Source organism: Thalassophryne amazonica, chromosome 1, assembly GCF_902500255.1.
Source record: "Thalassophryne amazonica chromosome 1, fThaAma1.1, whole genome shotgun sequence".
NCBI classification, from domain to species: Eukaryota; Metazoa; Chordata; class Actinopteri; order Batrachoidiformes; family Batrachoididae; genus Thalassophryne; species Thalassophryne amazonica.
The window spans coordinates 15,549,170-15,575,840 of NC_047103.1; the positions used below are offsets into that span (position 1 = coordinate 15,549,170).

Below are 26,671 nucleotides of genomic sequence, written 5' to 3' on the forward strand. Positions count from 1 at the left end.
CCCATGTAACAATAAGAAATATACTCAAAACCTGGATTAATCTTTTTAGTCACATAGCACTACTATTATTCTGAACACTACTGTATGTATATATATATATATATATATATATATATATATACACTCAACAAAAATATAAACGCAACACTTTTGGTTTTGCTCCCATTTTGTATGAGATGAACTCAAAGATCTAAAACTTTTTCCACATACACAATATCACCATTTCCCTCAAATATTGTTCACAAACCAGTCTAAATCTGTGATAGTGAGCACTTCTCCTTTGCTGAGATAATCCATCCCACCTCACAGGTGTGCCATATCAAGATGCTGATTAGACACCATGATTAGTGCACAGGTGTGCCTTAGACTGCCCACAATAAAAGGCCACTCTGAAAGGTGCAGTTTTATCACACAGCACAATGCCACAGATGTCGCAAGATTTGAGGGAGCGTGCAATTGGCATGCTGACAGCAGGAATGTCAACCAGAGCTGTTGCTCGTGTATTGAATGTTCATTTCTCTACCGTAAGCCGTCTCCAAAGTCGTTTCAGAGAATTTGGCAGTACATCCAAGCAGCCTCACTACCGCAGACCACGTGTAACCATACCAGCCCAGGACCTCCACATCCAGCATGTTCACCTCCAAGATCGTCTGAGACCAGCCACTCGGACAGCTGCTGAAACAATCGGTTTGCATAACCAAAGAATTTCTGCACAAACTGTCAGAAACCGTCTCAGGGAAGCTCATCTGCATGCTCGTCGTCCTCATCGGGGTCTTCACCTGACTCCAGTTCGTCGTCATAACCGACTTGAGTGGGCAAATGCTCACATTCGCTGGCGTTTGGCACGTTGGAGAGGTGTTCTCTTCACGGATGATGCGAAGGAGATGTGTTGCACTGCATGAGGCAAATGGTGGTCACACCAGATACTGACTGGTATCCCCCCCCAATAAAACAAAACTGCACCTTTCAGAGTGGCCTTTTATTGTGGGCAGTCTAAGGCACACCTGTGCACTAATCATGGTGTCTAATCAGCATCTTGGTATGGCACACCTGTGAGGTGGGATGGATTATCTCAGCAAAGGAGAAGTGCTCACTATCACAGATTTCGACTGGTTTGTGAACAATATTTGAGGGAAATGGTGATATTGTGTATGTGGAAAAAGTTTTAGATCTTTGAGTTCATCTCATACAAAATGGGAGCAAAACCAAAAGTGTTGCGTTTATATTTTTGTTGAGTATATATATATATATATATATATATATATATATAATTCAGTTAATTAAGTAATTTTTTTCAAGGGCTTGAAATTTGAACCATTTTAGTCACATGTGCCCAAAATGTAATCTATGCAACTTCAAAACATTTGGGAGCAAACAATTATTGTGTTGTGAGTGAAAGTCATGGCATTAGCCTCGATGCTGATCAGTTATTAATTCAATTCATTGTGTTTCAATGTATCTTGAAGGACCAGGCAGAAGAAGATGCTGAGGGAGATAAAGATCAACAGGCAAGGCCAAGTCAGAGAGAACAAGAGGATCCAGAGAAGGATCACGAGGCAGAGGAAGATCAAGATATTACAGAGAGAGAAGGAGAGCAAACAGACCAAGAGAGGGAAACTGATGAAGCAGCTGCAGCAACTCACTGCACTACAGGGTTTGATTTAGGTGATAAAGACACAGGGCCCAGACAGGTAAAGCTGAAGAGCTACCCACGAGATAGTTTTGGTACACAGAAGCGAGCATTTCACCACAGCTGGTTTGAAAAGCACAACTGGTTAGAATGTTCAGTCAACCAGGATTCAGCTTTCTGCTTCTCATGTAGAGTGTTTGACAAAAACATCAAACATGATAGTTTGGTCCGTAGTGGTTGCAAGAACTGGAAGAAAGCTTCAGTTATCTTTGGCAAACATGAGATAGCACAAACACATAAGGACAGTGTTACTGTATGGAAAAGCTACCAGGCAACTAGCAAACAGGGAAACTTTGCACAGATGATAGCATCTGCAAATGTGAGTGAGATTGTAGAGAGAAGTGAGGGACCTCAGACAAATTGTGGCAGTCACTTCTATGTTAGGAAGAGGGTGACTCCCTTTTTGTGGCCATGGTGAAGGTAGAGATAGCACAAACGGGGGAAATTTTCTTGCATGCATGGAGCTTTTGAAGGAATTTGATCATTTTCTCCAAAAACATAACCCCCCATCAAATGCTCAGTATACCACAACAACAACCCAGAATGAGATGATTGACTGTTGTACCCGGGAAGTTACTGGGGTCATTGTGTCATTCCATCAGATGGCTGATGAGGCAAGGGAAGAAAAATCAGAGCAGTTAGCTGTTTGTGTCAGGTACGTGTAAGAGGGGGCAGTGAAGGAATGTTTGCTAGCACTAAAGCCCCGTTTACACATAGACGGTTTTGTCGGCGGGTAGTACGTAGACCGAAGTTCGCGGTAGTTCCGGCTGTTTTCGCGGTGGAAAGGGGTGGAGCATTTCACCGGCGTTTTGACTGCAGTACTAGCCGCAAATACGCGGATAAAACGCCGCTAAATCCGCCGAATAAAGCGGTGTTTTGACGCCGTAGCATCCGGCATACGTCAGGCAATGGGGGTTAATACCCAGTTCTATCCTTTACAATCGCAGGTTAAGACACGTGTCAGAACGGCGGTGTTCTGCTGCCACCGATACTGCCCTGTGTACCGCTGGTTTTATCCAGGCAAATCCTGCGTTACTCCAGGAACTTTTGCATATAGGCACCGCCCCCAGAGTAGAATAGGCTGAAGCAGCAGGAATACATGCCTCTGTCACTTCAGCCTTTTCTTCTCCTTCCTTTCCCCCTCCTCAACGTGTTGCTCCGTCTCCACCACAGGCCTCCCCTCCGCTTCTGAACCAGACCTCTTGGTAAGTCCTTGCCGCTGCCAATTTTCTTTTAGGAGGCATACTGGAGCTCCAATTACGGCGGTGTAAACTGCGGCACTACAGGAAGGGGCGGGATGAAACGGCGATTAAAAAGTATCAAACGCCGTTGTTCGCGTTGTCTCCGTCGTCACGCAAATTCTCTGGGCGCGCTCCCGGAATTATTCGACATGTTGAATAATTTTTTCGACGATTCCCGGTAAAGCCGGAACTAAGCCACGCCCCCTAGTGCTGGCGTTAACAACGGCGTTTGATCCTTAAGACGGCCAAAAACTCTTCCAGGACGCTTCCGGGAGCTCTTACCGTCTATGTGTAAACGGGGCTTTACAGAGACAAAATCATTTGATGCCCAGTCCATTGCAAATGAACTGCAGCAGCAGATTCAACACAATGGTCTTGCAGAGCTTAAGTGTGTCGCACAAACATATGATGGTGCAGCTGTCATGAGTGGGTCCACTGGAGGTGTACAAACACATTTTAGAAGGCTCCATCCTGAAGCTATCTATGTGCATTGTTATTGCTCATGAACTTAACTTGGTGTTGTGTCATACTTGCAAGGCCAGTTCAGCTTGTTGGAGGATCTGTACTTGTTCTTCAGCACCTCCCTAGTGAATCATCATAAGTTCATGGAGTCTCAGACCAGGCTTGGATTGACAGCAGTTGAGCTTGTACAACTTTCAAACACTCGCTGGGCATGTCAGTTGCAATCAATCAATGCGGTTCTTGAGACACTGTCTGCCATTTTGGAGTGCCTTTCTGCCATTATATCCCCCATAGCTGTTGGTCTCAGAGCAAAGCTCCATAAGTTCTCAGTAGTCTATGGACTACTGATGTTTCAGTCACTTCTATCTGTAACTGAAGGACTCCACAAGCTCCTTCAGAAAGAGACTTTAGACCTGGCAGAAGCTTTGATCTGCGAACAAGCAGTGTGTGACAAACTTAGGGGAAATCACACAGATGCATTTGCCATGGAGCTGTATGAGAGAACCAAAGCCCTGTTCCACACCCACGCTATCCCTGAACCAGGTGCTAAGACGAGGCATAAACAGAGGAAAATGGAGGATTTTGTGGTGGAGACACCTTCAGGTTCACGCACTGATCTGAACAACTCACACACATTGAAAAGAGAGTTACTTTTCCCATGTGTGGATCGGATGGTCGGTGAGCTTGAGGACAGATTTTGCAGTGTAGATGCAGGGCTACTAAAAGGCATCCAGGCATGTAGTCCCAAATCTGAGAACTTCTTGAGTGAATCACACTTGAATGAACTTGCAAAACATTACAGTACTGACCTGAAAACAGAAGAGGTTATGGTGGTTGATGCTTCCACCCACCAAATAACTGGCAATTGTAGTTACGTTATTTAAAAATTGGGTACTTTCTAATAAAGTGCTCTTTTTGCATACAGTTGTGCATAATACATGTGGATCTGAATGAATAAGAAGTATTTGTAAAATACGGCACTGCAACTATATGTGGATTTTTTTTTTCTTTTGATGTTGTTGTTAATGCTGTAAACATACTTACTTCCTATGTTTGCTGTTGTACTGTATTAAAATCTAATGGTGGCTTAAAACATTTACACAGTAAAGTACGAAGTCTGTCAATTAAGTATAGGTCCTTTTTATTTTTTTCAAAAACTATATGGATTTCATTCATATGTTTTTACATCAGACATGCTTGAACCCTCGTGCGCATGCGTGAGTTTTTCCACGCCTGTCGGTGACGTCATCCGCCTCTGAGCACTCCTTGTGGGAGGAGTCGTCCAGCCCCTCGTCGGAATTCCTTTGTCTGAGAAGTTGCTGAGAGACTGGCGCTTTGTTTGATCAAAAATTTTTTCTAAACCTGTGAGACACATCGAAGTGGACATGGTTCGAAAAATTAAGCTGGTTTTCAGTGAAAATTTTAACGGCTGATGAGAGATTTTGAGGTGATACTGTCACTTTAAGGACTTCCCACGGTGCGAGACGTCGCGCAGCGCTCTCAGGCGCCGTCGTCAGCCTGTTTCAAGCTGAAAACCTCCACATTTCAGGCTCTATTGATCCAGGACATCATGAGAGAACAGAGAAGTTTCAGAAGAAGTCGGTTTCAGCATTTTATCTCGATATTCCACTGTTAAAGGAGATTTTTTTAATGAAAGACGTGCGGACGGGTCTGCACGTCGGGACGCAGCCGGCGCGGTGCGGCGGCACAGGAAAAACACCTCCGTGTTGATAACCATTTGTAAAATCCAGGCGGCTTTTGATGGCTTTCAGTGGAGTGAGTATATGAGAAATTGTTTAACAGCTGGACATGTTCCAACTTGTCCTTGTTTTTCCTGTGGCAGAGCGTCGCGGCGGCTGTGAGCTGACGCTGCAATCCGTCCGCACGTCTTTCATTAAAAAAAATCTCCTTTAACAGTGGAATATCTGGATAAAATGCTGAAACTGACTTCTTCTGAAACTTCTCTGTTCTCTCACGACGTCCTGGATCAATAGAGCCTGAAATGTGGAGGTTTTCAGCTTGAAACAGGCTGACGATGGCGCCTGAGAGCGCTGCGCGACGTCTCGCACCGTGGGAAGTCCTTAAAGTGACAGTATCACCTCAAAATCTCTCATCAGCCGTTAAAATTTTCACGGAAAACCAGCTTAATTTTTTTAACCGTGTCCACTTCGATGTGCCTCACAGGTTTAGAAAAAATTTTGATCAAACAAAGCGCCAGTCTCTCAGCAACTTCTCAGACAAAGGAATTCCGACGAGGGGCTGGACGACTCCTCCCACAAGGAGTGCTCACAGGCAAATTACATCACCGACAGGCATGGAAAAACTCACACATGCGCACGAGGGTTCAAGCATGTCTGACGTAAAAACATATGAATGAAATCCATATAGTTTTTGAAAAAAATAAAAAGGACCTATACTTTATTGACAGACCTCGTATCTGTTAAATCTGTCCAAAAAAGTTTTTGTTAGCTGTTTGTGGCATTTCGTGCTCGCCCACTACGTTTGCTCACATCCTGTGTATCTCTAGGGGGCTAAGCCTCCCCTGTCCTTAAAACCTAGTGACGCCCCTGCTTTTCAACACATCTATTTTAGCTTATGAAAAGCCACTTGTAACAGAACTTTGATGTTGAAATTTTACAAGGTCAAAGTAAAAATTTGTAGAAAAATGGAAAATGGAGGATTGCGCTCTGCTCTACATTTTTTAATTGAATGGGATGGTCTGAGCAGAACAAACAAACTATTTTGTAATGTCAGACAAATAATTTAATAACTAAAAAGTTAGGGTGTGGCATATATTACATACAACATTTCTGGACTGATCTGTTTAAGGGGTAGAGGTCAGGATATTTTTGTAGTTTTCCTTTAACAGTAGAAGATGGGGCATGTTTGTGAACTATCAAGTCCTCTTTCATAATTGCCTCCAGCACACAGTGACTTTGAGGCACCAGCACGTGTCCCCAGAACAGACACAACCCACGCAACACTGCAACCTTCCATAAATGTGGGCAAAAATCTCATTTACTGGCTAAAATGCCTTTGACCAAAACGCAGTTGGACTTGAGTCCACATGCATCAGGCTTTTCCCACATAGAAAACTTTTTGATCTGTTAAAAGGCTCCCTACGCCATTCCTTTTGGTCCATGCAGAGAAGGGAGGGTTGAGGAGGAGTGGCTGAGAACGGAAGCTTGTTTACTTCCCAAAGTATGGTGAAAGAGTGACATCTAGTGGTAGAAAAACATTCATAGCACCTTTAAAGTTGGACATATAGCAAATTAGAATGTCCATGAACACATGCACAGTATGCAGTGGATAAAGATGCTTGAATATGGGGGGTGGGGGTGGTATGGGTCATTTATTGCTTCAGATGTCAAATGCATGGAATAACATTTGGGGTTAATATAGTTTCAGCACCTGTTGTACTGTGGCAGATGTCTGCACTTTACTGTTTCTATCAGCGAGGAGATGCTCTGCTCAACATGCCCCCCTCCCCTCCCATGGCCATTTTATCCCCCTCCCCATCCCCATAATACCCCAAAAATCAAAGCACAGACGCATCTTCATCCAAACTGAGCAAACTTTATTGACACGGACTCTTTCCACATGTAGAATGATCACATAAATAAATAAATACTTCTTCTACCATAAACTATAGATTCAACATCCAACAGCTGAAAGAACTGAATGACAGTCTGGTCCAAAAGTACCTGATAGAATTCGAGAACAGATCCAAGACACTTAGATTCTACTCTATAAAGAGAGTTCTACTGTATCAAGAGGTTTAAAGCAGAGAAAGAGAAAAGGACAGTTTTTATTTATGTACAGCAAAGACGTGCTACTACGACCAACCACGGGCGGCAGCATCCAAACACTACAATGCTGATCTGTGCTTATCTGTCTGTGTACAATTGCTTTAGTTATTTGTATGCAGTTTCTCTGAGTACTCAGTCATTTGGCAGCAACATAACAAATAAAGAAACACATTTTTTATTGGTGCCACACCTGGATTCTTATGCATCCTTGTGTTTTTGTGTATGGTGCTAAATTCAGGAAAAATCCACCCTGACATAGTCTTTTACTGCTTTTTATTTCGTTTGTAGGCACACTTGCTTGATTTTTTTTTTTTTAAGCCCAAAGCAACAATGATAGACTCTATAATTCTGATATCTTGAGTATCATCCAATTAGGAAAATATGCTGTGGTCATGACGTGTCAGAAATTGGGAAATTATGAGCTCCAACTTGGACAAATTTATTTGAATGCAGGGCCTGTTGGACATTTTGTTTGGAAACTTGGCAGAAATTCAGTGCATTGATTTGATTTGACATCATAAGAATGACAGGACTCATGGCGTCCTTCATCAAGACTGTTTAGACTGTACTATTTTATGAAATTGTTCACTTTTTTATCTGATATATTTGCATTGTTTAAATATTACTAAAGTTGCCAGTGTCAGTTTTCACAAACACATCTGCAGGAATCAATATTATCACAAGAGGATATGAATATAAATGCACTCATCTGAGACATTTTTCATTTTGCTCATGCACAGAAAGCAGCTGTAATATATGTGCTTTTTCAGGAACACATTAATGACCAAATCGGGTTTTCTGAGTTTACTCATAAACTCAGCATTATTCCTTCCTTATTCTACTCATATGAAAGTATTTTATACATGTGATGACACACTACAGAAATGTGCTTCAAGAAACAACTGGCCACCTCGTGATCTGTGTAAAAAACACACACAAAACGCATGTGGTGTACGCCCAGTGGTGGGCACACTTCCGATAACAGATAATTATCAAAGATAATGTTTTCATTATCGGATTATCTTTTAAGATAAATTTAAAAACCATCATCGGACTAATTATCTTCGGATGAATTACCGCCCAATAACTTTTAGACCGATAACGTACTAAACTAAGCTGAACAGTGGAAAAACATTCTTAAAACTGTTAAAGCTGTTGTTGAGACCTACCTGTTAAAAGTTTCCTAATAGACATATTATTCTATCCTCTGCAAACAGAAACCACTCTATCATTTGTAAGCAAAGGAGAACTGGTAACCAAAATAAAAAAGTCATTGCTTTTAACACCATACTAATACAACTGCAATGTCACCAAGTCATCCAGAGGCATACATGTTTAACTTATGGTTCAAATTTTAACCACTCATTTTAGACAAGTTATTTAAAATTATTGTCATGTCTGAAGTTTATAAAGTGAAAATATCAGATATATGTTTTTGTTTTAAAGTAATGTGCTAATTTTTAAGGTTTTGTGAGCACATGTTGTGCCAGGCAGCAATGCATTATGGGTAGCATAAGGTAATCTTAGACCTTCACGACAGGACAAATGCATTTCAGACACTCTGTTCAGGGTCCACAGATAACAGCATTAAACTCTAGTGCCTAAAACTCTCGTGAATATATTCTCTGGGTTTATAGACGTTAGTGTATTTGCGTTTGTTAAATTCCACGCATCTTAAATGTAGCAGACACGGATTATCTGGAATTTTGTTTGACATTTTTTCAAGGCCGCTACTGCCATCTACTGGCCAGGAGTGTTCATGGCCGTATTAAATGACTGGGTACATGGCTGCTCTCAAAGTGTTGATATTGTCCATTGTCCAGGCGCTTTTTGTGTGCATATATTTGTTAACTTTGTATTCTAAAACTATGGTGAGAAGTAATTCCGACTCCTTATCGGTCCACACGAACGAGGTTGGCGCCATGTTTTTAGTTTTTGTGGAAGTGACGACAAGAGAATAAGGCTCCTGATTGGATAGAATTTTAATCAGTACCGCCACCCAAAGGTTTGGCAGACTAATTACAACACATTTATATGGTTCGATGTGGATGGATTTTTTTTTAAACGACGTAGTGTGAATGAAGTTTTTTCCCCAAACTGAAAGGGTAAGATATTCGGTTTTACAAATACCCGACAACGTGTGTACATGGCCTTATGTCTGTGAAAGGCACTATATAAATAAATGTACTTACTTACTCATATTGAGTGCACGTTTTACAACATCATAAAAGTTTTAAAACATGCAATTGCGATGACACTTCCAGGGCTCTGTAAAAATGCCTGTTTTTACAAATAAAAATGGAATATTTTACAAAAGCACATTTATCTTTAAACCAACACACGACACATGTCACATTAACGTGTTGGTTTACATAATGGATTACTGAACCAATCACTGTTTAGCACTTTTACCCAGAATGCTTTGCGGTCTGTGTTTGTTACAAAACCTCAGAATTAGTACCTTATTCAACATTAAAAGATATATGTTATATTTTAACTTTGTACAAATGACAGAATTGACATTAATGGAGTTATTCTATCAGTATTTTCAAAAACCATAAGTTAGTATGACTTTATTTTTCAAGACCTCCGCCTGACCGGCGTGTTGAAATTGATAGAGAGCTGGCCTTATGGTTGCTCTTGATGTGGTGCTGTGGTAAGAGCACTGTTGTAAACAAGAGCTTCCAGCAGGGGCAGAATGTTGAAAGAAAAATTAAAATTATTATGATTAATAATAAAGCTTCCTGCAGGGGGCAGCATTGTCAAATATTTATTGCTTAGTCTTTAGGTCTTTTACTGCTTTTGATGTTTTGAAAAGTGATCATGTTAAAAATCAATTTCAGCTCTTTAGTAACTACAAATGTCCCATAGACAACACTGGAATTTATCAGTTATTGATTATCTGTAACTTCCGATAAATTTTTGGGTGGTTTATCGGTTTATCTTTATCAAAGATAACTTTTCAGTTATCTTATTATCTGTTATCGAAGTTAATTTTTATCTGTGCCCACCACTGTGTACACTAAATACTTTCAGGTCAAAATGCTTGAATCAAATAATAAAGCCGACTGAATCAGTTTTTGTCTTTTAGCAGAATACATAAAATAGATTACATCAATTGCCGCTGTGGTGCAATAATCAGTCTAATCAAGAGGAAGAACTGAATTATTTTGTCTTGACAAGGATCTGAATATCAGTTGAGTATTTTTGTGTGTGTGTATTTTTAGCATTTTATTTGTTATATATTTTTTTGTTTTGCTTCTTTTACATTGCAAATACATTTTTCTAGTATTTCCAATCTAATTATTTTAAAAATGCAGTGATCTGAATGAAATTTGTCAATCATCAATAAATAATTAGCTAGTGAACAATCCTGGATAAGGATATTTATCTGTTACTATTACTGCACCAATAACTGTAGGACATTACAGTGAAATATCTATTTATACACAATGCAAAATTCCAGGATGTTTTTTTTTTCTTTTGTTGGTGGTGGGGCCTTGGCTGAGTTATATGCTTCATGTGTGCCTTTTTAGTCTTTGTAGTTTTTTAATTCATATGTGTTTATCAGTAAATTAGCAGGATTTGTTGAAAGCTAATCAGTTGACTTTCACCACATTTTGTCAGAAAGATATGTATGAAATCACAAAATTTGGTAGGAGCTCAACAAAAATAGCCCGAAATGTAAAAACTAAAAACAGCACAAAAAAAAAACACAAAAAAAACAAAAAAAAAACAAAAAAACAAAAACAAAACAAAAAGAAACAAACAAACAAAACAAAACACAAAATGCATGTGGTGTGTACATAGTGACAAATCTTTTTTTATGAATAACAACTTTCTGTTGCAAAAACTGAAGAATGTTTTAAAATGGCAGATTATACCTATACTTATATATATTGATATGATACCTATATACTTATATAGCATATTATGTTATGCACAATCCTATAAGTAGCCATGTACTGTAAAATAAAATAAAAATCTGTTGTTTTAATAGAAAAAAATACCAGCTGTGGTTGACAGAATAATTCTGTAAAAACTGCAGTAACATTTTGTAAATACCCTGCCATTAAATACTGCAAATTGTACAGTATATAACTTTTGTAATTAGCAAAAAAAAAAAAAAAAATAGTAAAAGGGGAAAGGGCAGTATTGAACCTAGAACATTTTTTTTTGCAAACAGACTAACTGCTTGCAGTATCACAACTTTGAGTTGTCTGAGAATGTATTGAATTGCAGAATTCATTTAATCCTACTGATATATAGCCTACGCAGTTCTAAACAGATATGATATTTTTCAGAACTTCTCATAATAACATACTTTGTACAAATTATAAAAATATGTTAATACTTTTACAAATGGCAGAACACTTTTCCGAGTCCTGAAACAAATTTATAAATGGCAAAACACCTTTCTAAGTACCAAAACAAATTTACAAACGGCAGAACACTTTTTCAAGTCCCTAAACAAATTTACAAACGGCAGAACACTTTTTCAAGTCCCTAAACAAATTTACAAATGGCAGAACACTTTTCAAAGTCCCTAACCAAATTTACACACACCAGAAAACTTTTCCAAGTCCCAAAACAAATTTGCTAATGGCAAAACACTTTTACGTCCCAAAACAAATTTATAAATTGCAGAACACTTTTCCAAGTCCCAAAATAAATTTGCAAATGGCAGAATACTTTTACAAGTCCCAAAACAAAACTACTGTTTTTAATTATAAATGACAGATTCTGACGGAAGGGGAATGTACCAAATGGCAGACATTCCCACATTTGGCATTTGGTACATTCCCTTTCTGTCAGAATCTGTCATTTGTAAATTTGTTTCAGGACTTCTTGTAAAAGTGGTCTGCCATTTGTAAGTGTTTTTGCACTTCCCAGCCCTCGTATAATACAGCAAAATGATGTACAGTTCATTATATTTCCAGAGTAGTTTGAGTTGTGTGACAGCACAGTGGTGCAAACAGTATGTGTGTTTGTTTCCCAAGTAAAAAGTCCCAGGTTCAAGACTGCGTGAGGTCCATTCTCCTTATACAGCTAGAGCTCTGTTTGAAAAATCAGATTAATATATGGTTCCCATGCCAAACCTCTTGTGGTTGTCTCAGCAAAAACAGAGCAGCACAGCAAAATCTTACTGAATGGTAATTAATGTACAATATGCAAAAAACAGCATGATAATGTTAAATTAGCAAACAGAAGCTGTTGGATCTGCTGGTTTTAAATGTAACATATTTGTATATGACAACAGTCTTATGCTATCAAATTTACAGGTTGATCTGTGAAGATAACATATTTATACTGTCTTTTAAAGTTGCACAGTACTGTTAAGTTACTCTGGCAACTGCAGCTGCAAGTTTTTACCATTAAAAACAACAGATTTTTTTTAACAGTGTATGCGTGCACAAAACGTGTTTGTCATTCAGCATTCAGGACTTGGTGTTAGTGTTAAAATAAGGATATGAGGATTTATTTATTTATCGGTTATCTGACCTCCAGGCTGATGATTACATACATTATATATATAAATTCTTGTGCATTACACTTTGCACTTTAAACTACTAAATGCTTCATGAGCGCAACCTGACAGAAATAAGCCTCACTTTGAAAATGCTGTTGAAGTGTTTCAAGGTGGATTTTCCATTAAATGCATTTTATTTCAGGTGTGCACGCTTCAGGTCCAGCCCTGCACCGTGTCTACCAAATGAACCCAAACAGAACAGAAACTGATACTTCATTAAATAAACAAAGCTATGCTTATTGTTCTCTGTTGTCATACTCACTGTACAGTAAATATCTTAGACATCAAGTATAAGGCGTGGTAGTGTACAATGTGTGGACGCCGTCTGTGAGACGCGATGCACGCCGTATGAATGCGGCGCAGCAAACAGCATGAAAGCTCATCAATAAACTCTTCTGTAATTCGACTGGACCAACACATCGATGACAGTTGTCCGTTTTTATGGCTGTTTCAAAGTGAGCACAAAAGCTAACATGAAATGTTCAGTTTGCAAGCCAGCTGGAGTGGCGTAACCAATCAGCTCGCAGATTGGTTTAGATGTGAGGGCGTGGCCAAACGCCTGCTCCACCTGTCGTGCGAGGCTGATGCGACACTTTCCATTTCGCCGAACGCCAACCTTTAGAGCGCATGTGTGCATGTCAGACGTGCGTCTCAATATAGGAGTGTGTGTGCGCCAGCGACGGGGTCAGAGGCGGCCCGGGGTCGGATTCAGCGGTCGGCTCGTGGGAGAACAGCTCCTCATAGGCTCGCTTCCACTCCTGGAACTCTGCCGACGACAGCTGGGGATTGTCCAACAGCTTGTCAATCAGCGCTATCTCCCCCTCCCTGTCCTATGGGATGCAGAAACAAAGGAGGGGCGTGTCACTTTATTTTATTATTACTTGTAACCACGAAGCTTTAAAACGCAGACACACGAAAAGCAGACACACAATTGCTTGATACACGAAGTTGTTTGGGAGTTGTTAAATTGGACGCTACGTGAAAAAACAAGGATGTTACGAAAGTCTGCACGAATGACTCAATGGTTAGCAAACAAGTGGGAATTTTCTTTACTTTCTCTAAAAAAAAAGCTACATTTTCTTACAGTAAAAGTTGTCCGTGAAGGGATGACGTTTATAATAAAAATCACTGTTTAGTTGGACTGAGTTTGCAATATTCAGGGGTAGAATTCATGCCAATCATCTTTTCTGAACAAAAGTTTGTTTTAATAGTTTGAATAATGTTGATATTATTACTACATTAATCAGTTAACGGCATTTAAATAATTCTGATAAGAGTGACACCCCCCCCCCCAAAAAAATGGCCTTTAACTGCTCTTACTTATTAGATTAATGAAACATGAGATGAACTAAAGGTGTATTATTTGTAAATATTTGCATGAAAACTGTATAACATATTGAGTTAAACATATATAGCTTTAGAGCGAAATAAACCCCGGCACAGTGTCCATCTCAGTGAACTACCAGCTGGAATTGCTGCTGTTTTGTGGGCAAAAATTTGAAAATATATAAACAAGACAGTGCCTCCAGTGATCTGTGGTGGGCGATATACATGATGTAAAACTCACGAGCAAGAACAGCCGACTGATCAGAGAGGAACAGAGAAACACAGCATTGGAAAATGGGTTTTGAGGCATTTAACAAGCCTAAACCTTTAAAAACAATGAAAAGGGTTAATTTGTAATAATTATAAATAGGCTAAGTCTGTGACCAGGTTTAAACTTTGAAACAGCATTTTAAAGAAAAATCAGGCTGTATTTAATAGTTTTTATCTTCAATGCAATCTGCTTTTTACCCAAGACCAACACATGGCCATCGGGTATTGTGAAGGCCTTGCATCAGTCCATCCGTCTGTCTGTCCGTCTGTCTGTGCTCAGCGTAAGTCCAGTTCTATTACTGCCAGCGTCTTCAAATTCACTGGGAACATTCTTGGGACACAGATCTTGGACAGCTTCAAAGATGGCCAACCTTGACCTATTTTAAGAGGTCAAAAGGTCACATTCTGTTTCCTATTAATCCCCATTAACCTGGCACTAGTAATATATTTAATTTTTTTCAAGTGCACACCTTTTTATACTGTGTTTTATATTTTATACGGTTTTATACTGCATGTAATGTGGAGTTGCGTCAGGAAGGGCATCCGGTGTAAAACCTGTGCCAAATCAACATGCAGATCCACCTTGGATTTGCTGTGGCGACCCCGAGTGCAAACAAGGGAGCAGCCGAAGGGACTTACTATACTGCTATACTTCATACTTTTATACCTTTTACACTTTTATCTACTCAAGAGCTCTGCACAAGAACTCCAATGTCTCCATCTATTTTTATGCTCATACAGCTGAGGGTTTTTTTTTTTAGCAATGCATTATATTTAATGTTTGCAATCATTATTAATTATTTTTTTCATTCAGTAAACAGATTTTTGTTGTTGTTGTGCAGATTGTAGCAGTTATAATAGGACACTCAAAGTAATAATGTCTGAGTGATGTTTCAGTTGTTAAAAACATGAATTCTCATTACCATCATTCTTATTCTCCTTATGATTGTTATTGTATGTAAACTTATGGCTTTAAAATGTCTTCAAAAATGGACTTTTACTAATTTCATCTTTATTTAACCAGGTTAGTCCCATTGAGATTGAGACCTCTTCTTCAAGGGAGACCTGGACAATTATAAAGTTTCCATTTCACCTAACCTGCATGTCTTTAAATGTGGGAGGAAACCAGCGCGAATCCACACAAACCCGGGGAGAACATGCAAACTCCACACAGAAAGGCTACAGGTGGGAATCAAACCCATGACCTTCTTGCTGTGAGGCAACAGGGCTAACCACTAAGCCACCGTGCTGCCTTTCACCACCTCTCTGCGGCCCCGTCTGTGAACAAGCATTAAAGAGATAACAGCGAGGAAAAACGCGCTTATTTTTTAGTTTTTGGTGAGGAGGAAGGTAATATCAAAGTTTGTATGAAAGTTTGTATGAAGTATGAAAGTTTTTAAACTTTCAGCGTGGACGCTGTAACCGCTCTGTGCTTATGGAACAGAGTGAAACATGCACTGCTTAAAGAGATATTATAGTACAGACAAGACGCGTGCACTTATTTGATGATTCAGGTTGAATTAATGTGATACAGATCAATAAAAAAAATACTTTGATCAGGCATTTCTGCTCAAGGAGGTTTGTTTCTGCTGCCATCCACACCGTTACCGCTGTGCTGCCCGGCTTCCTGATGTCCCACACTACGGTGCGAGCTGACGGTCACAGAAGGGGCACGCATTAATTGCGCATCGAAAAAAATAAATGAATTAATTAATTAATTAAAGTTAATTAGTGGTGGTAAAAGGAATATGTGTTCGATAAGAAGGAACTTTATCGATGCTCAAAAGGAATCTGACACAGGAAAAAATGTAGGTAGTTTATTTCTCATAAATTAAAGGGAAATTGATTGTTAGCATGGCTGCAAAAAAAATCTGATTTGTATTCCATCATTACAGCACAACAATGGAGATGTGACATCAACACCGTGACGGCGGCATGAAATATGAAGCTCCGTTCTTGTTAATCTAATTTGCAACAACAGGTCTGAAGTGAACAGTGGCCGTTCTCGCTTCGACTGCTGCGTGTTGTCTTATCATTGGAAAAAGATTGAATATACGTGCCTTTGTTGTTTCCATAGCAACCAGCGGAGAACGATGCTTCCTATTGTTTTTATTGGATGTGTTCATGCCGAACTCCCGTAAACTTGGTGTATTGTGTTAAGAGACACCAGACAAGGAACAAACAAGCAAACAACTCCAGCACACAAGTGACGTCAGAGAACCTCAGAAGAACAGAGCTCCCTGCCCTCCCCAACCAGACAACAGGGACACAAACTCCACAGATAGGACGACAGCAAAAGAGCCAATCACAGGTGAGCAGGCCGGCCCACACAACCACAGCTCGCCACGCCACAGAGTCAGACAGACTCACACCAAATGCATGAGACAGAGACGTTTTCAGGTGACTGCATGCTTCTGCATGTGCAACACATCCCAAAGCATCAAAAAAAAAAAAAAAACAGCTTGAAACATTCGCTGTGGCTTTGGTGCCATGGAAAAGTCTTATTGTCACATTCACCAATGTTTCTCAGACATTTCAGTCGCAGTAGGAAGCTCATTTCCTTCACTGTGTAGATTTATAATGTATGTGAATACAGAGGAAATTAAAGCTACAGTGTGCATAATTTAGTGTCATTTAGTGCTGAGGTTGCAGAATGCAAAATGCCGTCGCCGGTCACGATTTAGTATCCGGTCATGTTTTCGCATCATTGGGGACTGTAATTCATGCTCCCTTGTCTTCTTGTGATAAATAAGATGTATGAAAGGCCATTTCACAAAAATGATGGTTCTAAAGTCATTAGCCTGCACTAGCAACCAGCAGACAGTGTACAGGGGAGCAACCACTCGTTCCTCTTCATTTTTCTTCAGTCTTCCAGCCATGTTGCAAAATGTGATAACAAGTAAGTAACTTTTGGGCTACTGTATCAATATGGTGGTGCAACATGGTGGACTCTATGAGGAGGTCCGTTCCCATGTAGAAATGAAGGGCTCGTTCTAAGCTTATGGAAACACACTGATTCATTGTTGCAGGTAATTATACACACGCCCTACACACTGTAACTTAAAAAAGAGCCCTACACACTGTATCTTTAACAAAAGAGACCTACAAACTGTAGGTTTAACAAAAGGGACCTACAGTTTAGGTTTAACAAAAGAGACCTGCACACTTTATATTTTAATAGGTTTCCCTATTAAAACCCCAGGTTTCTTTTCAGCACTATAGCCAGGCTGACAAAGAGTCAGAGCTCTATTGAGCCGAGTATTCCATTAACTTTAACTAGTAATGACTTCATGACTTTCTTTGCTAATAAACTTTTAACTATTAGAGGAAAATTACTCATAACCATCCCAAAGACGTATCGTTATCTTTGGCTGCTTTCAGTGATGCTGGTATTTGGTTACACTCTTTCTCTCCGATTGTTCTGTCTGAGTTATTTTCATTAGTTACTTCATCCAAACAAACAACATGTCTATTAGACCCCATTCCTACCAGGCTGCTCAAGGAAGCCCTACCATTATTTAATGCTTCGATCTTAAATATGATCAATCTATCTTTATTAGTTGGCTATGTACCACAGACTTTTAAGGTGGCAGTAATTAAACCATTACTTAAAAAGCCATCACTTGACCCAACTATCTTAGCTAATTATAGGCCAATCTCCAACCTTCCTTTTCTCTCAAAAATTCTTGAAAGGGTAGTTGTAAAACAGCTAACTGATCATCTGCAGAGGAATGGTCTATTTGAAGAGTTTCAGTCAGGTTTTAGAATTCATCATAGTACAGAAACAGCATTAGTGAAGGTTACAAATGATCTTCTTATGGCCTCAGACAGTGGACTCATCTCTGTGCTTGTTCTGTTAGACCTCAGTGCTGCTTTTGATACTGTTGACCATAAAATTTTATTACAGAGATTAGAGCATGCCATAGGTATTAAAGGCACTGCACTGCGGTGGTTTGAATCATATTTATCTAACAGATTACAATTTGTTCATGTAAATGGGGAATCTTCTTCACAGACTAAGGTTAATTATGGAGTTCCACAAGGTTCTGTGCTAGGACCAATTTTATTCACTTTATACATGTTTCCCTTAGGCGGTATTATTAGACGGCATTGCTTAAATTTTCATTGTTACGCAGATGATACCCAGCTTTATCTATCCATGAAGCCAGAGGACACACACCAATTAGCTAAACTGCAGGATTGTCTTACAGACATAAGGACATGGATGACCTCTAATTTCCTGCTTTTAAACTCAGATAAAACTGAAGTTATTGTACTTGGCCCCACAAATCTTAGAAACATGGTGTCTAACCAGATCCTTACTCTGGATGGCATTACCCTGACCTCTAGTAATACTGTGAGAAATCTTGGAGTCATTTTTGATCAGGATATGTCATTCAATGCGCATATTAAACAAATATGTAGGACTGCTTTTTTGCGCAATATCTCTAAAATTAGAAAGGTCTTGTCTCAGAGTGATGCTGAAAAACTAATTCATACATTTATTTCCTCTAGGCTGGACTATTGTAATTCATTATTATCAGGTTGTCCTAAAAGTTCCCTGAAAAGCCTTCAGTTAATTCAAAATGCTGCAGCTAGAGTACTAGCGGGGACTAGAAGGAGAGAGCATATCTCACCCATATTGGCCTCTCTTCATTGGCTTCCTGTTAATTCTAGAATAGAATTTAAAATTATTCTTCTTACTTATAAGGTTTTGAATAATCAGGTCCCTTCTTATCTTAGGGACCTCATAGTACCATATCACCCCAATAGAGCGCTTCGCTCTCAGACTGCAGACTTACTTGTAGTTCCTAGGGTTTGTAAGAGTAGAATGGGAGGCAGAGCCTTCAGCTTTCAGGCTCCTCTCCTGTGGAACCAGCTCCCAATTCAGATCAGGGAGACAGACACCCTCTCTACTTTTAAGATTAGGCTTAAAACTTTCCTTTTTGCTAAAGCTTATAGTTAGGGCTGGATCAGGTGACCCTGAACCATCCCTTAGTTATGCTGCTATAGACTTAGACTGCTGGGGGGTTCCCATGATGCACTGAGTGTTTCTTTCTCCTTTTGCTCTGTATGCACCACTCTGCATTTAATCATTAGTGATTGATCTCTGCTCCCCTCCACAGCATGTCTTTTTCCTGGTTCTCTCCCTCAGCCCCAACCAGTCCCAGCAGAAGACTGCCCCTCCCTGAGCCTGGTTCTGCTGGAGGTTTCTTCCTGTTAAAAGGGAGTTTTTCCTTCCCACTGTCGCCAAGTGCTTGCTCACAGGGGGTCGTTTTGACCGTTGGGGTTTTTACGTAATTATTGTATGGCCTTGCCTTACAATATAAAGCGCCTTGGGGCAACTGTTTGTTGTGATTTGGCGCTATATAAATAAAATTGATTGATTGATTGATTAATAAACAGATCTGCATACTGTAGCTTTAACAAAAGAGCCCTACACACTGTATCTTTGAACAAACGAGACCTACAAACTGTATCTTTAACAAAAGAGACCTACAAACTGTAGCTTTAAAAAAAGAGGCTTGAACAAATTCCCACAATGTTGTGTTTTCTAAACTGTGGCCCTTTTGTTTTTGTGTTTTCTATTAAAATAAGGAATTGTGCCTTTTAAAATGTTGCCATGCTATTTTCGGAAACACTTCTGTTTTGCACCTCAGGACCACCGCACTCCTGCATGTGCAGTCTTGTGTGTGTGTGTGTGTGTGTGTGTGTGATCCTACCTTCAGCGTGGAGGAGAGTATGCGGAGTCGATGCAGACGCTCGTTGAGCTGAGGGTCAGCGGCTCGCCGGAGAAACGACTGTCTGAAGTCTGATTGACCTTTGGCCTCTGAACCGCGCCCCAGAGGGCACACCCCACCTTGCTCACATGCACGGAACAGGTCACCCAGCGATGCACCCTCGCTGCCACCTTCATGTGGAGAAAAAGATGTCAGGGTTTTAAAATATTAATCCGAGCCCTGATATGATTTAAGGTTATGGAGGACGACGTCACCACAAGAGCACAGCAGCACTCACATTAACATTTTGGAATGTATGACACAGAATTAGCATTTAGGAAGTTGCAATTTAGGATTCAGCGTCTCGCTCAAGGACACGTCGCCAAACAGATGAATATTAATGAAGGTAAAGTATGATTATGGAAATGTGTTTCCATCAGTGGAAACTAAATATTATACAGTGCTGTATGTTTGTCCTGATTATTAACTATTTCTTCCTCATACGTCTGAGATACGAAGTCATATAGTATTAAAATTGTCATAATTATCTGACATTAACACAAGAAGGAAAAGCAATGAGATCCTAAATCCTAATTATGTTATAATAAGTAATATTATATTAATAATCAGTCATAATGTGCGCTAATAAGTCCTAATAAGTAGCGTATATTTTGGAGTATAAGTCACAGGAACACTCATACCAGTACAAAAATAAATGTGACTTATACTCCAGACAATACGCTAATATTAAATCAATAATCAGCCATAATGTCTGCTAATATGTCATAATTAAGTGATAAGTCATATTAAATCAATAACCAGCCACAATGTGAACTAAAAAGTCACAATTATGTAATAACAAATATTTAGGAGTAAATAAGTCATGAATCAATTATTACCATATTTCTAGAGTATGAGTCAATTGTTTTTACTGGTGTGAGAGGTTATTTGTAATAACAATTACAATGACTATTCATGTAAGACTTTCCCCAAGAACTGAAACAAGAAACACAAAACACTCTATTAAAGAACATATGCACCAAACATCCCAAATCAAAGAGCTGATAATAATACAGAGAATAAGGTGATAATGATACAGAGAATACAGAGAATTAAGTGCAACTTATACAATGGTGTGACTTATACTTTGGAAAGTACAGTCATAATGTATTCTAATGATGGATAATAAATGCTAATTATGCAATAATAAGTCATATTGATGAGCAAATAAACCCTAAATATGTTTTGTTATCTTCAGTGATGAGATAATACTCTTGGTCATGCAGGTATTAAGTCATAATTATTGGACAATAAGTCTAATTTATGAGATGAAAAGTCAGATTTATGTGATAAGCTATACAAGACTATATCAGAAACTTTGGAATAATATGGAAAATAAATAAATGAATGAAAGCTGTAATGATCCTTACATTTACTTTGACTTCTATTTCATTGCAGACACTCTTGAGATATTTCATGTTTTGTGCAGTCAACTACATTTTATTTGTTAAAATACATCCATTCTTGCATTTAAGGCACTCAACACATAACAAAAAAAGTTCGGACGGTGCAATTTATTGTAGATATAAGGATTTAAAAAAAACATTTTAAGACTAGAAGCACTCGGAGACTGCAAACCTTCACCAAGGCCATGAGGTCACTGACGCCATAACATCTACACGCCGTGGAATCACTCAACCTAAAAAAGTCTAACGATGATGTTTGCTCAGTAGTAAAAAAAAGTTTCATCTGCTGTGACTGGATAGCATGTATCCTTAGCGGTTGGCATCACAGTTTATTGCAACTTGCACCTTTCCCAGAAGCTAAGTCATCTGAGCACTGATATTGATATTGCATGTGCTTATAGACAAAAATAAATGAGAGACAAAATTCAATTTATTATTCAACTAAACTGCAAATATATGAATTTTTTTTTTAACATTTATGAAACACTTCTCTAAATAAATAACAGTAAATTCTGAAATAGAACTATTTTTTAAGTGTTGCATGTGCTATACAAGGCCATAGGGTCACTGACCCTAAAGAGATTCCCTCCTTGGCACAGTGATCTATTCAACAATTCAGTGTTACAACCAAAACTATGATACATACACTTTTCTTTCCTTTATATTTGACATCATTGACCATGAAAACATACCACTAGAACTTGGAATCACCTTTATGTCTTTATTAGTTCAAAAATTATTGTATAAAACCGATTTTTCGGTAATGGTGGTTTTCTTCTGGATCTAGCTCCATAACATTTGAAGCTACATCAAATCTGATGACACCTTACTGAATTCAGCTACAGTTTGGTGTTAGTTGTGCATCTCTAGCTTAATTTGTCACCTCACACTGACACATTTTCTATTTTCCCTATATTTTTGCATATTCTGGATCACCAGATCCGGAATCCGGATCCAATCATCACCAAACTTTGTTGTTTGATAGAACATTTGACTATGTTACACCCTAATTTTTTTCAAGCCTTTCTGCCTTGTTTTTGTGGAGTTACAAACTATAATGTCAAAATTCCCCCTATCCCGCAATGGTGAAGAATCCTTTAAAAAATCCCTGGATCGGGATCGTGATCCGGATCACCACTAAAATTTAATCACTTGTTCCTCTTGTCATTTCCAACCACTCCACAAAATGCCATCAAAATCTGTTCAAAACTTTTTGAGTTATCCTGCTGACAAACAGACGGACAGACAAACAAACAAACTCGACTGAAAACATAGCCTCCTTGGTGGAGGTAATAATAAGATAAGTCAGGGGACAGATACATGATCATTTCCAAGTTACTGAATATGTCCTGGACTTCATTTAAATCAATCATTATGAAATACACACAGTGTGTTATGATGTGGTACATCTCTGTGATATTATCAGTTATCCCTTCAGAAAACGGTTTTCTGAAGGGTGTAAAAAGCCATATTCATTGGTAAAACAACTTGATAACAATTTTATCATATACGAGGTCTGTCAATAAAGTATAGCTCCTTTTTATTTTTTTCAAAAACTATATGGATTTCATTCATATGTTTTTACGTCAGACATGCTTGAACCCTTGTGCGCATGCGTGAGTTTTTCCACGCCTGTCGGTGACGTCATTCGTCTGTGAGCACTCCTTGTGGGAGGAGTCGTCCAGCCCCTCGTCGGAATTCCTTTGTCTGAGAAGTTGCTGAGAGACTGGCGCTTTGTTTGATTAAAGTTTTTTCTAAACCTGTGAGGCACATCGAAGTGGACACGGTTCGAAAAATTAAGCTGGTTTTCGGTGAAATTTTTAACGGCTGATGAGAGATTTTGAGGTGATACTGTCACTTTAAGGACTTCCCACGCAGTGGGACGTCGCGCAGCGCTCCGAGGCGCCGTCGTCAGCCTGTTTCAAGCTGAAAACCTCCACATTTCAGGCTCTATTGATCCAGGACATCGTGAGAGAACAGAGAAGTTTCAGAAGAAGTCGGTTTCAGCATTTTATCCGGATATTCCACTGTTAAAGGAGATTTTTTTAATGAAAGACGTGCGGACGGGTCCGCGTGTCGGGACGCAGCCGGCGCGGTGCGGCAGCACAGGAAAAATTGTTAAGTCAAATTGTTAAGTCAATCCAGTCCCAGTCAAAGTAAGATCAGACAGGGTGTCTCCACGGGTAATACCCGTGGAGACACGAAGGTCGGACCCTAGAGACGGAGAGCTGGTTTTGTATACAAACACACTCATCGTAGGGTGAGCGTGTGCCGTGTATCTAAAAAAGCGGGATCTGACACTATAAATGATAAATGTTGATGGTTTTCTGAAGGGTGTAAAAAGCCATATTCATTCACCCGCGATAGGCGAAATCCGCGAAGTAGTCACTGTTATTTTTTACAATTATTACAGATGTTTTAAGGCTGTAAAATCCCTCACTACACACTTTATACACTTTTCTCAAACAGGCATTAACATTTTCTCACTTTTCTCTCCTTGTAAACACTCAAAGTTCAAACCTTAGTAGAAAAAAAAAAAGAATGTTTTCCTATAAATAATTATGGCTTTTAGAACTAACGAATTTAATTTTAACAATCAACCTACGAGGTTGGACACGTAAGAAATTATTAATAGTGACTCACCAGTATTTCACAGTTCCTGTGACGCGCCTCTTCGTCGTGGTGCCGCTCTGCTGTCCGGATTGGGCGATTACTCGGGTGGTATGAAAAATATTACCCGTCCGCGAAAAGGGTGTATTGCTATTTATCCTTTAGTGTTTTATCCAATCATATTGGTGTATCATTTATAGGTATATGATAAAGGTATTTCTCCAAAACTGAGTGACAATGCTGGAAGGAGACTGGTGAGAGAAGCCACAGAGACACAAACAGCTCTGAAGGACTTATGGTCTTCTGTGGTTGTGGTTGGAGAACCATTTGCCCATTGCACCACCAGTTATACAGCTTCATGATCACGTGGTACAGCGGAGGATTTTATTACAAAAGAATGTAAAATTTTCAGCTGTGATTTGCCAGAAGGCACATTTTATATGCCGTCCCAACATTTTTAGATTTGAGGTTTGTTTTATTCTGTACAATAAAGCCATAATCGGGCGTCACATACAGTATCTTCTGTGTGACATAAATCTGATTTCTTTATTCCTGCGTTTTCTATCTGGATGCCAAGGAGCTCACCGTGGCAACCAGGACACCACTGCCGTCAGTTGCCTCATTAAATTAGAGTATGACTGTGGAGCATCTGTTGCGTCACAAGACGCAGACGAACGAAACAGAACTGCAAGTGCCCAAGAACACTGTGCTGATGTTATAGTCTTAAGACGTCTGTGCTGACGGTTTCTGTGTTGGTTTCTTATTCCAAATGAGACCGAATGTTTTCCCCTCCGCTTTAACCCATTAATGAAAAAAGGATTTTATTGGTCGCTCTTTCACATGCACAATGCTCACCATTGTGTGCGTGCTGTTCGTCTTTCGTAGGGGGGGTGAGGAGTGTGTGTAGATTGCTGTCTCGTGGCAGTGTGAAACTGCGAGGTTTCCCTCCCTGGGTTGCCATAGGAATCAGCCTCTGCATCGCCATGGGCAACGGGATATTCCTCTGTGGGGGCAGCGTGTAAACGCCAACGGCCATCATAGACCCACCTCCCTGTCCAGGTTCATCAAACACAGCGTCCTCTGCAACAGAAGACAACATACTCAACTCTGCTTTTACTGAAAGAGAACATCACGTACTTCACGACACTCAGAGTTTGAAGCTCTTTAGTGGGACTGTACATTTACATAATCTAAAATGCCCTGGGTTTTTTTTAATCATCAACCTGGTCTGTGTTCAGCAATATCTCCCTCACACACGTGCACAGGAAAGCGGTATGTTCTAATCACGTCTTTGGAAGTTTTTATTTTCACCTAGAATGAAACACTGAAGTTTAAAAGTAGTGGTCAACAAAAACAACTGTGCATTTTTAATTTGCTGTAACAACAGATGTTTCCCATTTCCTCCCAAATTGTATAATTTGAAGTAACAAAAATATGCTTAATGGAAATGTGGACATTTCAGAAAAACTCTCAAATACAGTAAAAACAGTAACTTGGTGAGAATTTTTGTTTGCAGATGATAATGTGAGTTACAATACAGTCCTCAAACCATGTAGTGACATTTCAACATCGGCGTAGCAATAATTATATTTAATTTATACATGTAACTAATAAACTTATATCAAGTTGTAGAGATTTGCTTTCAGTTTGAGTTTGATGAAGATAATTTTAGAAATGTTTAATTTTTTGTATGTTTTGTATTTGAAATGGCATGAACAAATTAAAATGTCTGAAATACCAAGTGTTCCAATACTGTACATGCATAACATTCACTCAGTGGAAACACTGTCAACTTGCTGTGGTCTTTGGTGAAATTCTGAAATTAATGCTTTTTTGCAAATCTTCCAGCTACAGACATTAAACTGAAACAGACAATAAAATATTGTTCTGTAGCTGCACCGGTGCTGTTTGATCTGCCTATTTTGCTGGCAAATCAACAAATTTTCTGCTATTTGCAATTAGAGCTCTCACTGAAATGCCACTAAACAATGTCTGAGGTTTAATATAAGGATATGTTCATAAACTTAATTTGTATATTTTTGACAAAGTGTTCAATACTCTTAAAAAACTACATATTGTAAATGTGCTGTGGGCTGGATCCATTCAAGCTCAACCTAATTAGTGTGTTACCCAGTGGTCCAGTCTGCAGGTAGTGCAGACCAGCCTCAGTCAATGGCGTCTCAATCAAGTCCTGCCAGGAGCGTCGCTGAGAGGAAGAAGAGCGCCCTGGGGAGCCTGTCTCACTGCTTCCTCCTGCAGGACTAGAGCGGTACTGCAAGAAAGTCAACAAATAGTGCACATTTTGATATTCTGGATTGATTTTAACCACAAAGATGACTGATTCATCCCAAAAATTCAGTGCAACTTCAGGAATTCAGGTAACATTTTGCTTTTGACTCACAAATAGCAGGCCTGTCACTAATCATCAATATGTTCTGATCCTGTTCACAGCAGGGCTGGAAGCATGTCACATGATCCACCATGCTACGGAACCAGCCGGGGGTCTGGATGGCAACCACCCTGGCCCACGACGAGTCCATACCCACC

At 39.4% G+C, this 26,671-nt stretch overlaps 1 protein-coding gene across 2 annotated transcripts in view; it reads right to left on the reverse strand.

Annotated features, from left to right (window-relative positions):
* Window positions 1-26,671, reverse strand: part of cnksr2a (connector enhancer of kinase suppressor of Ras 2a) — a 184,965-nt gene that overhangs the window by 53,174 nt on the left and 105,120 nt on the right. The window contains exons 21-24 of one of the 2 annotated variants that reach the window (XM_034165928.1): window positions 26,255-26,396; window positions 24,980-25,204; window positions 20,052-20,239; window positions 12,851-13,562 (exon numbers count right to left, since the gene is read on the reverse strand). In XM_034165928.1, coding sequence (XP_034021819.1) covers window positions 13,371-13,562; window positions 20,052-20,239; window positions 24,980-25,204; window positions 26,255-26,396 — 747 coding nt within the window. In that variant the 3' untranslated portion in view covers window positions 12,851-13,370. Of the gene's footprint in view, window positions 1-12,850; window positions 13,563-20,051; window positions 20,240-24,979; window positions 25,205-26,254; window positions 26,397-26,671 lie in introns of those variants that run through there. The other variant, XM_034165937.1, reaches the window with a different exon arrangement.